Raw genomic sequence first — 13,784 nt, 5'->3', positions numbered from 1 at the left:
TTGTCCCCTTGCACCAGGATGCCGGCTCTTCAGTGGCTGGAGGAGGGGATGTCCCCCTAAATGCCACTTGCTGGGATGACTGTGGTGGGCTGAATGTGAGGATGGAGTCAGCCCTTCCTGATGGACCAGGGTGCTGGTGCAGTGCCTGAACACCCTGATGTGGGTGCTGGCAGGTGGCAGGGCTGGGTAAAGCCTGGCCAGGACAATGAGTCCCACTGTGTGGGGCTGTTTGGTGCCGTCCAGGCTAGGGCTGGAATGTTGCACAAAGGGCTGTGTGCCCTGATCTGTCAGCTGTGCCAGCAGAGCAGGGTCAGGCTGGTGCCTTCCCCGGGGCAGTGGTAGGGTACACTGCTGCCTCAGTGATGGATGTGGTGTTACTGGTCCCAGCTCATATTGTCTGTGGGTCCTGGGAAGACAGGGGCTCTGGGGCAGGACCGGGCCAGGTCTCTGCTTGCAAGGCTGCACTGTTGGGCTGTCCCTAATGAGCGTTTCTGTATCCTGTAGCTACGCAGCTCCTTCAACAAGGCCTTCAGCATCAAGAAGGGACCCAAATCGGCCTCATCCTACTCGGACATTGAGGAGATCGCCACGCCGGACTCATCGGCCCCCTCCTCTCCCAAGCTGCAGCATGGTTCCACAGAGACTGCCTCGCCCTCCATCAAATCCTCCACGTCCTCCTCTGTGGGCATCGACACGGCTGAGTACGTGGGGCCAGGGCAGGCGGCACGGGGTGGGGAGGGCTGGTCATGAGGGCTGCAGGCTCCTGCCCTGGATGCGTGCAAGACTCTGTCTCTCCCTTGGCCCAGGCTCTTCCAGGCTCACGGTGAGGGTGAGCCGGAGAAGAAGGAGGTGTCAGAGCTGCGGTCAGAGCTGTGGGAGAAGGAGATGAAGCTGACGGACATCCGCCTGGAGGCCCTCAACTCAGCCCACCAGCTGGAGCAGCTGCGGGAGACCATGCACAACATGCAGGTGAGGACCACTGCCAGAAGTCTGGCTGGCTCTGAGGACCTGGGTGGCCACAGTCCCTGTGCCCCCACAGCCGTGCTGCAGCCCTGGGATGCTGCCAGCGTCCAGCTCCTCACCCTGTGCCTTAACTGGTTCTCCCCCAGCTGGAGGTGGATCTCCTGAAGGCTGAGAATGACCGGCTCAAAGTGGCTCCGGGACCGTCGGCAGTGCCAGGCTCCGTTCCCAGCCATGTCACGAGCACGTCGGCCTCCTCTTCACCACGGCGCTCCCTGGGTCTCACCCTTGGCCACGCTTTCAGCCCCAGCCTGGGGGATGCAGGTAGGGGTGACAGAGCTGCTGGCAGATGGGGAAGGTCTGGGACAGACACGTGTGTGTGGTGGGAATGTGCTGCTGCTCACCTGGATGTAGCTGTGTATGGGGATCTGTCGCGCCACCAGTGCCACGATCAGCTGCAGCAAGATTTGGCTCAAGCTGGGCATGGTCAGGCCCGGTGGCTTGGCTCTCCCTGCCGGCACAGCCTCACTGCTCCGTCCCTAGATGTGTCCCCCATGGACGCTGTCAGCGCTGGCACCCAGAAGGACGAGCTGACGCTGAGGATTGTGGTGCGCATGCCGCCCCAGCACATCATCAAGGGGGTAAGTGTGGGCTGTATGGTGAGCCTGACCTGTCCCAGTGCCATGACCCTGGACAAGGGGCAGAGAATGCCTCTCTGGGGCTGGATGCAGTGCCCTAACTCTGCACATCTCTGTCTTGGCTTCTAGGACCTCAAGCAGCAGGAGTTTTTCCTGGGCTGGACCAAGGTGAGCGGGAAGGTGGACTGGAAGATGCTGGATGAGGCTGTCTGCCAGGTCTTCAAGGTAGGAGTGTGAGGACCCCTCTTTTGAGAGCCATCCTTTTACACTGCTCCACCATGCCTGATGCTCCCTGGCCCAGGTCCTTACCAGGGTCTCCTGGGGCTGCTGAGCACTGCTTGCTCCCTGCCAGCCGTCGGGGGCACTGACAGTCCTGTCCTTGTCCATGTAGGATTACATCACCAAGATGGATCCTGCTTCCACGCTGGGGCTCAGCACTGAGTCTGTCTACGGCTACAGTATCAGCCACATCAAGCGGGTCCTGGACACAGAACCACCAGAGCTGCCACTGTGCCGCCGGGGCCTGACCAGCATCGTTGTGACTCTCAAAGGTCAGTGTGGTGGAGAAGCTCCATCACTGTTCCATCTTCCCTCTGTCTCGTGGTGTCGCAGGCTGTGAGCAGGACCCTCACCCCTCCCCTTGCCTGCAGGCTTGAAGGAGAAGTGTGTGGACAGCCTAGTGTTTGAGACGCTCATCCCCAAGCCCATGATGCAGCATTATATCAGTCTCCTGCTGAAGCACCGGCGGCTCATCCTCTCGGGACCTAGTGGCACAGGCAAGACCTACCTGACCAACCGCCTGGCTGAGTACCTGGTGGAGCGCTCGGGTCGGGATGTCACCGAGGGCATTGTCAGCACCTTCAACATGCACCAGCAGTCCTGCAAGGTGAGAGCACACAGCAGCCTGAAGTGTCCCTGTTGGTACTGGTGCTGCAGTCCCTGTTGGCAGCCATGCCATGGCCCCCACATGTGACACCTGTCCCATTCATTGCAGGACCTGCAGCTGTACCTCTCCAACCTGGCCAACCAGATCGACCGGGAGACAGGCACGGCAGACGTGCCACTGGTGATCCTCCTGGACGACCTCAGCGAGGCAGGCTCCATCAGTGAGCTCGTCAACGGCGCGCTCACCTGCAAGTACCACAAATGGTGAGAGCCCAACTGCACCCTCCTCCGGCGCGGTCTCCCAGGCACACACATGCTCCCCACTGCTTTTGGCAAGATCCCTGGGCTCGTGGACATGAGGCTGCATGGCTGTGCATGTCTGCTCTGCTCAGATCTGCTCCGCTATGGGTGGGGGTGATGCAGCGTGCTTTTTTTCATGGATCCTGTCTCTCTCTGTCACTCACTCAGCCCCTACATCATTGGGACCACCAACCAGCCTGTGAAGATGACCCCAAACCATGGCCTCCATCTCAGCTTCAGGTGGGAATCATAACATCCCTGGGGAACATCCCTGTGGGGCTGGCAGGGGGAGCATAGGCCATCACTCCTGCCCCTGTGCAGTCCACAGGATGGGGACACATCCTGTGATTGGGGACCCTGATGAGTACCAAGGACCGAGCCCCAGCCCTGTCCTTGCCATCCCAGAAGGACCTGATGCCCCAACCTTGGGCACATGCAGTGTGGGGGTGCTAGGAAGTCCCCTGAGGGTACTGGGGAATAGGGCAGCTTGTATGGAGACCCAGCCCTGAACACCTGAGTCTTTCCCCCAGGATGCTGACCTTCTCGAACAATGTGGAGCCAGCCAACGGCTTTCTGGTACGCTACCTGCGGCGGAAGCTGCTGGAGTCGGACACAGACATCAATGCCAATAAGGAGGAGCTGCTGCGTGTGCTGGACTGGGTGCCCAAGCTCTGGTACCACTTGCACACCTTCCTGGAGAAACACAGCACCTCTGACTTCCTCATCGGTACGGCCTTACTGCGCATCTCCCTCCTCTACCTTGGGCTGCTGGGAGCGCCCAGGGACAGGGGCAAAACCCTCCCAAAGGAGCCTGGGGAGCTGACGTGCTGCCCTGTGTCTCCCAGTCCCACACAACCAAAAGCCGGTGGGCAATGCATACAAATGTTGCTTTTGCCTGGGTGGCATTTATTTCCATGCCCTATAGGAGCTGTCACCATGGTGTCAGCCAAGGCTGCTCGTCTTACGGGCATCCTTCGTTGGGCACAGAAGAGCCATGTTTTCCCAGGCAGGTCTTCCTTTCCCTCACCATGATTTTGGGGGGTAGACGGAACATAGCAGCCCCATTCCTTGCCTGATAGCTTGCTTTTTGCCTATGTGTGTCAGGTTGATGCTGCCTGGGCGATGCTACCAGGAGGTGGTTGGGCCCAGGGCACCCTGCACAGCCAGGGTTGCCTGTCTTGGTGCTCTGCTGCCACGGAGCCAGTGACTGAAGTAGGGGGACCCAGCTCCCATTTTCACTCTCTGCCTTCCCCCCACAGGTCCCTGCTTCTTCCTGTCCTGCCCCATTGGAATTGAGGATTTCCGGACTTGGTTCATTGACCTGTGGAACAACTCCATCATCCCTTACCTGCAAGAGGGGGCAAAAGATGGGCTCAAGGTACCCAGAGCTGCCTGGCACGTGGGGATGCAAGCCAGTGGTGCTTGGGGACATGCTGATGCAGCAGTCTAACAGGACGGGGAGAGGGGAGGCGCTGGGATTTTGGGCACAGGTGGCATCTCTGTCAGTCCCTGCCCTGCCCTGTGGCTGCAGCAGGACATAGCACTGTCCTGGGGGGGCTCAGGGTGTGACGTTGCCAGCTCTGGCATGTGCTGAAGAGGTGGCTGCTGCTTGCTCCCTGCCTGCAGGTCCACGGACAGAAGGCAGCCTGGGAGGACCCCGTGGAGTGGGTGCGGGACACCCTGCCCTGGCCATCAGCGCAGCAGGACCAGTCCAAGCTGTACCACCTGCCTCCACCCACTATTGGGCCCCACAGCACCGTTTCCCCTCCCGAGGAGCGCACCGTCAAAGACACGACACCCAGCTCCCTGGACTCAGACCCTTTGGTATGGCCCTGCTGTGCTGTGCACCGGGAGGTTGGCCAGGTTGGGCTGGTGGAGAGGGGAGAGCAAGGTGGAGCTTCACTCTCCCAGTTATTTTTTCAGTGTAAAAAGCCTTATTTGGGGATGCAGAAACATTTTGCACTCCTGGGAGGAGAGGTGGATGCGGGATGGTGGCACTGGCAGGCTGCAACACCCAGGCACATTGTGATGTGCCAGTGAATGGGCACGGCATGGCGCTCCACGAGGCATCACATCCACACACGCAGGCACATGCAGACTGGGGCTTTCACGTACATGTCCTGGTGTGTCACCTGGAGAGGCTGCTAGCAGACAGCAGGGTGCCACGGATGATGCCAGCTGATGTGCCAGAGCCTGTCCCTCCACACTGCTTTGGCATGCTTATCCTTGAGCATCCCAGCTGTGCCCAAGGCCAGATCCTGATGACAGGGAGGGATTTTGCAGCATCTCTGGGCTTTGCGTTACTCTCTAAGGAGCTGCTTGGGGTGGCTGATTTGTATGGGAGGGCAAGGAGGGCCAAGTGGCCTTGGCATCCCCAGGGTATCTGTGGACCTCTCATCCCCCCTGGGCTTGGTGCCATGCTCCTTTCCCCGCAGATGGCCATGCTGCTGAAGCTCCAGGAAGCCGCCAACTACATCGAGTCTCCGGACCGCGAGACCATGGTGGATCCCGACCTGCAGTCGACTCTGTGAGGCCCGGACATGCCGGCCCAGGTGGAGGGGAGCTGCCGCCAGGCACCGCTCCTGCCAGGCTGCTCTCCTTTTCCTTTGGTGTCCCGGAGCGCAGGGCTGGCGAGCGAGCGGAGAGGAACCGGGGCTCCGGCACATCCCAGTGGAGTGTGGGGAAGCTCGGCCCATCGGTGGGAGAGCGTGAGGTGCCATCTCCCCTCCTGACCCTGGGGGTAGGAGAATCCTGGTTTCTCTTCTTGGTTTTTTTTTTTCTGTCTCTATTGCAAACTCTCGGGCTTTGGGGCCAGGGCGACTGATGTGGCTGAACCCCAGCTCCCGGGAGCCACAGGAAGGCCCCTGCGTGGGGCAGGGACCCCGTGGGAGCCGCCTGGGCCAAAGCTGGGGGCCACAGGAGGAGTGTGTGGTTGCAGGACGAGAGTGCGGGCATGAGGGTCTCCAGCTCCCTCTCCACCCAGCCAGGTGTAGCTGAGGGCAGGCGACGAGGGAGCCGCTGCTGTGGGAAGCGCTGGCCGAGGAGGAGTGCGGCTCTCCCCCCTGTCTTTGTACGTTCCCTGTTTCACCTGCATGGCAGCCGCTGCGACCAGGACAGCCCAATAAACCCTGCTTTGGTTATTTTATTTTGTTTCCCCCCCCTCCCATTTTCCTTTGGCTGAGTCCAGACTTCACTTTGGTCCCTTTTTTGTTCTGGTTCTTCACTCTCCTGGCCTGGAGCCCGTGGCCCGGTGCCCACTGCTTCCCTGTAAGCAGCGCCCTTGCCCTTTGGTTTCTTTTGCAGCTGTTGGTTCCACCACTCAAACCACCTCTGTCACGAAACTGGTGCTCACTGGACGATCTCCAGTCCCTGAACCCACCTTCTGGGGCCTCACAGCTTGGCTGAGAGGGTACTTGGCAGCTGGTGGCAGCGGGATGCTCCCGGAGCAGCCCCTCACCCGGTGGCTCCCCCATCCCCAGAAGCACCAAGGCAGAGTCTGGCCCTGGGGCTGGGGTCTCCCACCAGGTCAGAATGCCACGGGGCATCCCCCTCTGAGGATGCTGAGGCCTGGGCATGGGAGGGTGCTGCTGCCCCATGCCTGGGCAGCTGGATGCTTGCTCTGTCCCCTCAGTGGTGGGAGGCATGACCTGCTCAATGTCCCCTCGGCACTGCCAGGCCTGGGGGTGCAGGTTGGTGAGCCACGCCTGGGGGTAGTCCCCATGCCACTGGCTCCCCAAAGCCCTGTGCCTTCCTGCGCCCTATGGCCTGGGAGAGTCTCGCTGTGCCCCATGTCGGTGCTCTGGGGACAGCTAGGGCTGCCCTGTGTCCTCTTAGCCCTACCGTGCAATGCCACAGGCAAGGCTCCTGGCACGGAGGGGATCAGCCCCGGTGCTGCCGCGGTGCCTTAATCCTCGGCCGTGCAGGAAGGGGGCACATGGGTCTTGGGCTAGCGCTGTCACAGCCTGCTCCAGCTGCAGTGTCCTATGCCTGTCCCCAAAACCAGCTTGGCTGGCATGGGACAGGACTGGCCTGAGCATGGCCAAGCTGGGGCTGCTGCCTTGAGTACCCCTCAGCTGCCTGTCCCCAAGCATGGCTGCAGTGTGCTCTGCTGGGCCAGCACCTCCCTCCCTGAGCCCAGCTGGGCTCTGTGGCCTGCCGGCTCTTCTCTGCTGCCATCCAGCTCAGCTCCCGCACTCAGCTGGGGCCCTGGAGAGCCTTTTGGGGAGAGGTGACCCCAGGGTCCTGTCTGCTGAGCCCTGCCAGGCTGGGGGCTAGGCAGCCTCAGCCCCTCCCCGTGCCGCGGCTGGTGCGGCCTTCAGGGACGCCTCACAACCCTCCAAAACAGGCATCTCCTCCACCGCCTGGCCTTGCCGCCAGTGCCGCTCGGAGGCAGCCGCCACCTCTGCCCTTGGTGCTCTCTCGGCCGGTGCATCTTGCCTTGCCGCCCGGCGCATCCTGGCCGTGGCGCGTGCGCCCTGTGGTGCTCACTTCTCTGTCTGTCCAACAGCCTCCCCGCCGTCTCCCCACTGCCACCCGGGGCCGGCCAGCCCGGCCCCTTTGCACAGGGATGTCCCTCCCCACGCTGGCTTGGACGCTAGGGCTTTTCTCTTTGCCTTCTCTTGTGTTGCCGCTGTCGGCTAAGGACTTGCTGTAAATAGATCTGTAGTCGAATGCCCTGCGTGAGTTGGTGGGGCTTGGCCCTGTGCCTCTTTCCTTTTTTTTTTTTTTTTTTTGTACTCTGTGATAACTGTGCTGTGCTGACTTCTTTTCTGATTGTACGAGACACCGGCTCAGCAGCTGCTCGAGGCCAGTGGTGGGGACCTGGCTCTCCCCTCCAGCCCCTCTCATCCTCCTCGGGGCTCTGTTGCCCAGGGCAGGAAAGGGCATGATGCACCTTTGGGGGCTGCTCCATGTCTGGGCAATGCTGTGCCCGGGTGCCCTGAGGAGTCCTGTGGGTGGAGAGGGCTCATGCACTCCTCACGTCGTACGGCCTGCAGGCAGCCTTGACTGGGCCTGACTTTCTTTTCTGACACCCAGGGAGCCACTAAAACGTTGACCAAACTGTCCCCGTCACCGGCTCGCTTGGGGCTGCACTGCTGGGTGTCCCCCAGCCTGTTTCCTGCAGGTTTGCCCCATCCTTCCCCGGTGCGGGGTTGCCCATTGCCCTGTAACCTCAGCCGGGGCATGCTGGAGGCGAGTGGCACACTCCGTTGTAAATCGGGAGGAATCCTCATGGGGAACAGGAAGGGCGAGGGCTATGCCAGCAGGCGTGCCCTGGGCTGGTACATGGTGGGGGGCTTTTGCTGGGCTTACCTAGCTGGAGAGGATGGGACCTGATGGGTTCCTCCTGGCTTACGCCAAGCACCCCGTGTCCCCAAGCGTGGCAGCTGTCTGGGGGGGCTGGGGACTGGGTGTCCCCCAGTGCTGCCAGTGTCTGTGGGCTGACCCCCTCTGTCCCCAGAGGGACGGGTCCAAGGTTTGCACTAACTCGTCCCTGTGCTACCCCCAAAGGTGCCTGCTGCCCCCAACGGTGGCCATCACCCCCAAAGGTGCCCATCAACCCCCAAGGGTGCCTGTCACCTCCAATGGTGCCTGCTGCCCCCAAGGGTTCCTGCCACCTCCAAAGGTGCAGGTTGCCCCCAAAGGTGCCCATGGCCCCTGGGAATGCCAGGAGCCCTCCTGAGGGGCTGGAGCTGGGAGACACCAGCGCCTCACCCTCCTGCCCCCTCGAGCTGCTGCCGCCCGGCGGCCTGAACCTTACAATTTTAGCTTTTTTCTATTAAAAACAAACAACCTTTTTTTAATTAAATAAAGGACGAAATGGACAAATTCCTGTTTTAGATGATCTGTGTAATTGACTGGGTTTTGTGTTTCTTAACTGCATGGTATTCCTGCCGAGGGGTTTTATAGCACTTTTTAAATTTCTCTTTAAGATTTTGGTCCAGATTTCTACTGCTCTCGCCTGTCTGTCTTTGCTTTCTCCTTGCATCCTCCAAGTTTGTAAACTTGCTCCATTTTATACCTGATGTTGAGACCCAACCCCACATTGTACATAGCTGCGGGAACAATCATAGGGAACAAACACCATCTGGACTCTTTCCACGATTAGTTGTTTTTACTTAAAAGAAATTTTAAAAGAAGTATAAAAGGAAGCCAGGAAAAGGCTTGAGGATATTATGAAAGACAGAAACAAATCCAGCCCTGCACCAAGTCAGCTCCTGCTGCCCACGCTGCCCGCACCAACTGGCATGTCTCTTCTCGGTCGTCTGTCTAACACCATTGGATTCAATAAAGTTATCTCCTGTACTGCCTGGCTGCTGGTCCTGTGTCCGGGAGACTGCGGGCCTGTCCCTGCGCTGGAGAGGGGTAGGACAGTTGTGCTTGTACCGCTGCACATCCACCCCTATCCTCTGTGGCCAAAATCCAGGAAGGGGGGCTTTGTAGAAATGTTCCTTGTTTGAAATCTGGGCTGTTCTGCAAGACGCTGAGAGCGGTTTTAGCGCTTTGGCACTCCTCTTCCAGGATTGCGCTCCTGTTAAGTCTGGAGCGTGCAGAAATGCTCCTGGTTTGAAATCCTGGCAGCTCCACAAGATGCTGACAGCAGGGGGGCCCTCTCCTGGGGCAGGAGGGGCAGATCATACCCGGGGTGTGTGTGTGTGGGGGGAGTGGGGGGTTCGGGGCGGGTGGGCATCCCCCTGGGCCCCTTTTGCCCTGCCAGGGCTGGTCCCCATCTCCCCTTTGAAAGGGACACGGTAGTGACAGATGCTGCCTCACATCTGCAGCGCAGGGGGACAGGTGTGGGACAGTGTCCGTCAAGCAGCGGCGGGGTGCTCTGCCCTGCAGCGGGCGTGAGGATGAGGCTGCAGATACCAGCTGAGGGGAAGGGAGATCCCGGTCCTCCCCGGGGTGGCTCGAAAGCTATTTTCGACTCCGGAGAGCGATGCTGGAGTGGGGACAGATGCTCCGGGAGCTATCAAATCATCGCAGGATGGTGATGAGTTGTAACAGGCTGCAGTGGCCAATGCAAGGCCAGGAGAGGGCACTTCCCACCGGCTCCGTGCTCCCGTCCAGAGGGTGAGTTCAAATAAGTTCATTACCCCGGTGGGTGCTATCCTGAACCTGGAGAGCAGGACTGGTTTTGGGAAGCCACGGCCCCTCATCCGCTGAGATGTGTCATGTGCATGCTCCCCAGCCTGTGCTCGCTCTGTGGCCCTGTGCAGGCAGGAGAGCAGGCAGCAGCACAGCAGCAGCAGAGTCCCATGCTGGCCCCTACGCGTGGTGGCCCCACAGGAATTTCCAGCCTGACAGCCATGGGGCAGAGGCAGGGAGCTGGAGGAATCGGTCCCCAGGCACGAGGGGATGCAGAAGGATGACGCTGATTCTTCAATTTCAGCCGGACACCTGGGTTTGGGAAAACTCAGCTGCATGTTTCAAGGGTGACAGGCAGGGGAGGGTCCCATCGGTTTGGGAAACAGCACCCATGGGCTCAGCGCTGTAGCGGGGATGTGGCACCCATGCAGGGTCCCTTCCCCCACCTTCAGTAGCTGGTGGGAGCTCGTGGGTGTCTCTGTGGTGCGGGGTGGCTGGTGGAAGGCTGGGAGGGCTGAGAAAGGGAGCTGCACGTCACAGGGACCCCAGTAGCACCTGGACATGTTGGGTACAGCCACCATGTATGTACAGCACTCAGGATGTACAGCAGCACTGGCCGGGTACTGCAGTGTGTGTACAACAGCGCCGGGTGTGCAACTTCAACCATCAGGCACAGCATCCCTCAGGCACAGCGCCTGGCATATGCAGCAGCACCCCTGGGCTACAGCACCCAGCCTAGGTACAGCAGCACCCAGTGTAGATATAGCAGCACCCAGCAGCTCCTCCCAAGGTGACCCACAGCCTTTGTGCCAACAGCACCTCCCTCCCCAGGGAAATGCAGCCCTTTTTCATAGACCCACAGAATGGTTGGGGTTGGAAGGCACCTTCAAAGACCACCTAGTCCAACCCCCCCACCATGGGCAGGGACATCTTCCGCTAGATCAGGTTCCTCAAAGCCCCATCCAACGTGACCTTGAACACTTCCAGGGCTGGGGCATCCACATCCTCTGGGCAACCTATTCCAGTGCCTCACCACCCTCATTGTACAGTATTTCTTCCCTATGTCCAATCTAAACCCACACTCTGTCAGTTTAAACCACCCCCCTTGTCCCGCCACTACAGGCCTTGGTAAAAGGTCTCTCTTCATCTTTCTTATAAGCCCCTTTATATATGGAAGGGCTGCAGCAAGGTCTCCCCGGAGCCTTCACTTTTCCAGGCTGAACAATGCCAACTCTCTCAGCCTCTCTCCATAGCAGAGGTGTTCCAGCCCTCTGCCCATTTCCATGGCCTCCTCTGGACCTGCTCCAACAAGTCCATGTCTGTCTTGTGCTGGGGGCCCCAGAGCTGGATGCAGTGCTCCAGGTTGGGGGCTCAGGAGAGCAGAGTAGAGGGACAGAATCACCTCCCTCGACCTGCTGGCCACGCTTGTTCTGATGCAGCCCAGGATATGGTTGGCTTTCTGGGCTGCAAGTGCACATTGCTGGCTCATGTCCAATTAGTCACCCACCAGTATCCCCAAGGCCTTCTCCACAGGGCTGTTCTCAATCCATCCATCCATCCATCCATCCCTCCCTCAATCTGTTCTGATAGTGGGGATTGCCCCAACCCGTGTGCAGGACCTTGCACTCTGCCTTGTTGAACTTCACGAACTTTGCATGGGCCCACTCCTCCAGCCTGTCCAGGTCCTTCGGGGTAGCATCCCTTCCCTCAAGCATATTGGCTGCACCACCCAGCTTGGTGTCATCCATAAACTTGCTGAGGGTGCACTTGATGGCACTATGTCATTGATGAAGATATTAAATAGTATTGGTCCCTGTATGGACCCTTAAGGGACACCACTCATTACTGGTTTCCATTTGGACATTGAGACATTGACTGTAACTCTTTGGATGTGGCCATCCAGTCAGTTCCTTAACCATTGAGTGGTCCACCCACCAAACCCTTATCTCCAATTTAGAGGCAATCCCATTTTTTCAGGATGTGGGTGAGGTGCCACAGCTGCATTGCACCCGGGGTGCACCCAGTGCCCAGAGGGTGCATGGGGACCTGGCATGTGCAGTGGCTTCAGGTGATGCAGCTCCCAGGTGGGCTGGGACCCCAGGGTCCCCCTCCCCGCTCCAGGCACCATCTCTCCTGGCAGTGGCGCGTGTGGATTCCCCGGCCAAACCTTACCTTCCCTCCCCTCCAGCGCAACGGTGCTGGCCTGTGCCCACCACTACCTTCAGCTGGAACAGCCTCTGCTTGTGTTGCCAAGCACGAATGCTGACAAACCTCTCTTAATTTAACTGATGGGCAGTGCCTGCTCATTAAAGCCAGTCTGTTGTGGCTCTGGGCCATTGTGGGGGCACGGGGACATCAGTCCCACTGAGAGCGGCTCTGGCTGGAGCAGCCTGTCACTTCTCGCTGTGGCTCGGGTGTCCCGGCTGCGGCACTGGGACCCACGTGCCACCAAGTGGAGGTGGGGAACCCCGGCTGGGGTGGCTTTGGGGTGAGCCCGCAGGTTCCCTGTCCCCAGCTCCTCTGCGGGGAGCAAGGGGTGCCCCAGGGTCCCCTTCCCCACTTGAGACCCCACTGACAGTGACGGGGAACCCACAGCAAGGGCAAACCGGCTGCCACCGCCACCCTCTGCTCCCTACCTGGGCTCCTCACTTAAATCCCATCAGCTTTTTCTTGCTGTTTTGGCCCCAAATTCAAAGCCAGGTTCCCAGGAGCCCTCTGGATCTGGGGGCGGCACAGCGTGGGTGCCACCATCCCCCCCCACCTTTGGCCCCAATCTCCTGTGGCTGTGGCAGGGACCCGGCTGGGGTGGTGGGTCTCCGTGGTGGGTGTGGTGGTGGCAGCTATGGGTGACCGGTGTGAGGGGATCTGGGCAAGGTCATTGGTGAGAGGTGACTGGTGTGACTAGACCAGCACAGGCTGGGGAGACTGGTGTGAGGTGATGGCTGTGGGGTGACAGATGAGGGGTGCCTGGGGTGAGGTGATCTGTGTCAGGTGACGGGCGTGAGGTGATGGCTGTGGGGTGAGGGATGAGGGGTGCCCGGGGTGAGGTGGCGGGCGTGAGGTGATGGCTGTGGGGTGAGGGATGAGGGGTGCCCGGGGTGAGGTGATGGCTGTGGGGTGAGGGATGAGGGGTGCCCGGGGTGAGGTGGCGGGCGTGAGGTGATGGCTGTGGGGTGAGGGATGAGGGGTGCCCGGGGTGAGGTGGCGGGCGTGAGGTGATGGCTGTGGGGTGAGGGATGAGGGGTGCCCGGGGTGAGGTGGCGGGCGTGAGGTGATGGCTGTGGGGTGAGGGATGAGGGGTGCCCGGGGTGAGGTGATGGCTGTGGGGTGAGGGATGAGGGGTGCCCGGGGTGAGGTGGCGGGCGTGAGGTGATGGCTGTGGGGTGAGGGATGAGGGGTGCCCGGGGTGAGGTGGCGGGCGTGAGGTGATGGCTGTGGGGTGAGGGATGAGGGGTGCCCGGGGTGAGGTGATGGCTGTGGGGTGAGGGATGAGGGGTGCCCGGGGTGAGGTGGCGGGCGTGAGGTGATGGCTGTGGGGTGAGGGATGAGGGGTGCCCGGGGTGAGGTGGCGGGCGTGAGGTGATGGCTGTGGGGTGAGGGATGAGGGGTGCCCGGGGTGAGGTGGCGGGCGTGAGGTGATGGCTGTGGGGTGAGGGATGAGGGGTGCCCGGGGTGAGGTGATGGCTGTGGGGTGAGGGATGAGGGGTGCCCGGGGTGAGGTGGCGGGCGTGAGGTGATGGCTGTGGGGTGAGGGATGAGGGGTGCCCGGGGTGAGGTGGCGGGCGTGAGGTGATGGCTGTGGGGTGAGGGATGAGGGGTGCCCGGGGTGAGGTGGCGGGCGTGAGGAGACCCCTGGGGCGGGGCCGCGCCCGCACGAGCCGCTGGCAACCCCCCAACCACGGCGGGCGGGAC

At 60.7% G+C, this 13,784-nt stretch overlaps 1 protein-coding gene across 4 annotated transcripts in view; it reads left to right on the top strand.

Annotated features, from left to right (window-relative positions):
• Positions 1-9,089, top strand: part of NAV1 (neuron navigator 1) — a 66,550-nt gene extending 57,461 nt beyond the window's left edge. For all 4 annotated transcript variants that reach the window (XM_041119899.1, XM_041119901.1, XM_041119900.1 and 1 more), the window contains 13 exons: positions 505-701; positions 807-969; positions 1,110-1,284; positions 1,504-1,601; positions 1,728-1,823; positions 1,990-2,149; positions 2,249-2,484; positions 2,593-2,747; positions 2,952-3,023; positions 3,314-3,510; positions 4,043-4,161; positions 4,410-4,607; positions 5,219-9,089. In XM_041119899.1, the coding sequence (XP_040975833.1) occupies positions 505-701; positions 807-969; positions 1,110-1,284; positions 1,504-1,601; positions 1,728-1,823; positions 1,990-2,149; positions 2,249-2,484; positions 2,593-2,747; positions 2,952-3,023; positions 3,314-3,510; positions 4,043-4,161; positions 4,410-4,607; positions 5,219-5,314 (1,962 nt within the window). In that variant the 3' untranslated portion in view covers positions 5,315-9,089. The remainder of the gene's footprint in view (positions 1-504; positions 702-806; positions 970-1,109; positions 1,285-1,503; positions 1,602-1,727; positions 1,824-1,989; positions 2,150-2,248; positions 2,485-2,592; positions 2,748-2,951; positions 3,024-3,313; positions 3,511-4,042; positions 4,162-4,409; positions 4,608-5,218) is intronic.
• The last annotated feature ends 4,695 nt before the right edge of the window (positions 9,090-13,784 follow it).

This window comes from Aquila chrysaetos, chromosome 24 (assembly GCF_900496995.4).
Source record: "Aquila chrysaetos chrysaetos chromosome 24, bAquChr1.4, whole genome shotgun sequence".
NCBI classification, from domain to species: Eukaryota; Metazoa; Chordata; class Aves; order Accipitriformes; family Accipitridae; genus Aquila; species Aquila chrysaetos.
This window is presented reverse-complemented; position numbering and strand designations above follow the sequence as displayed.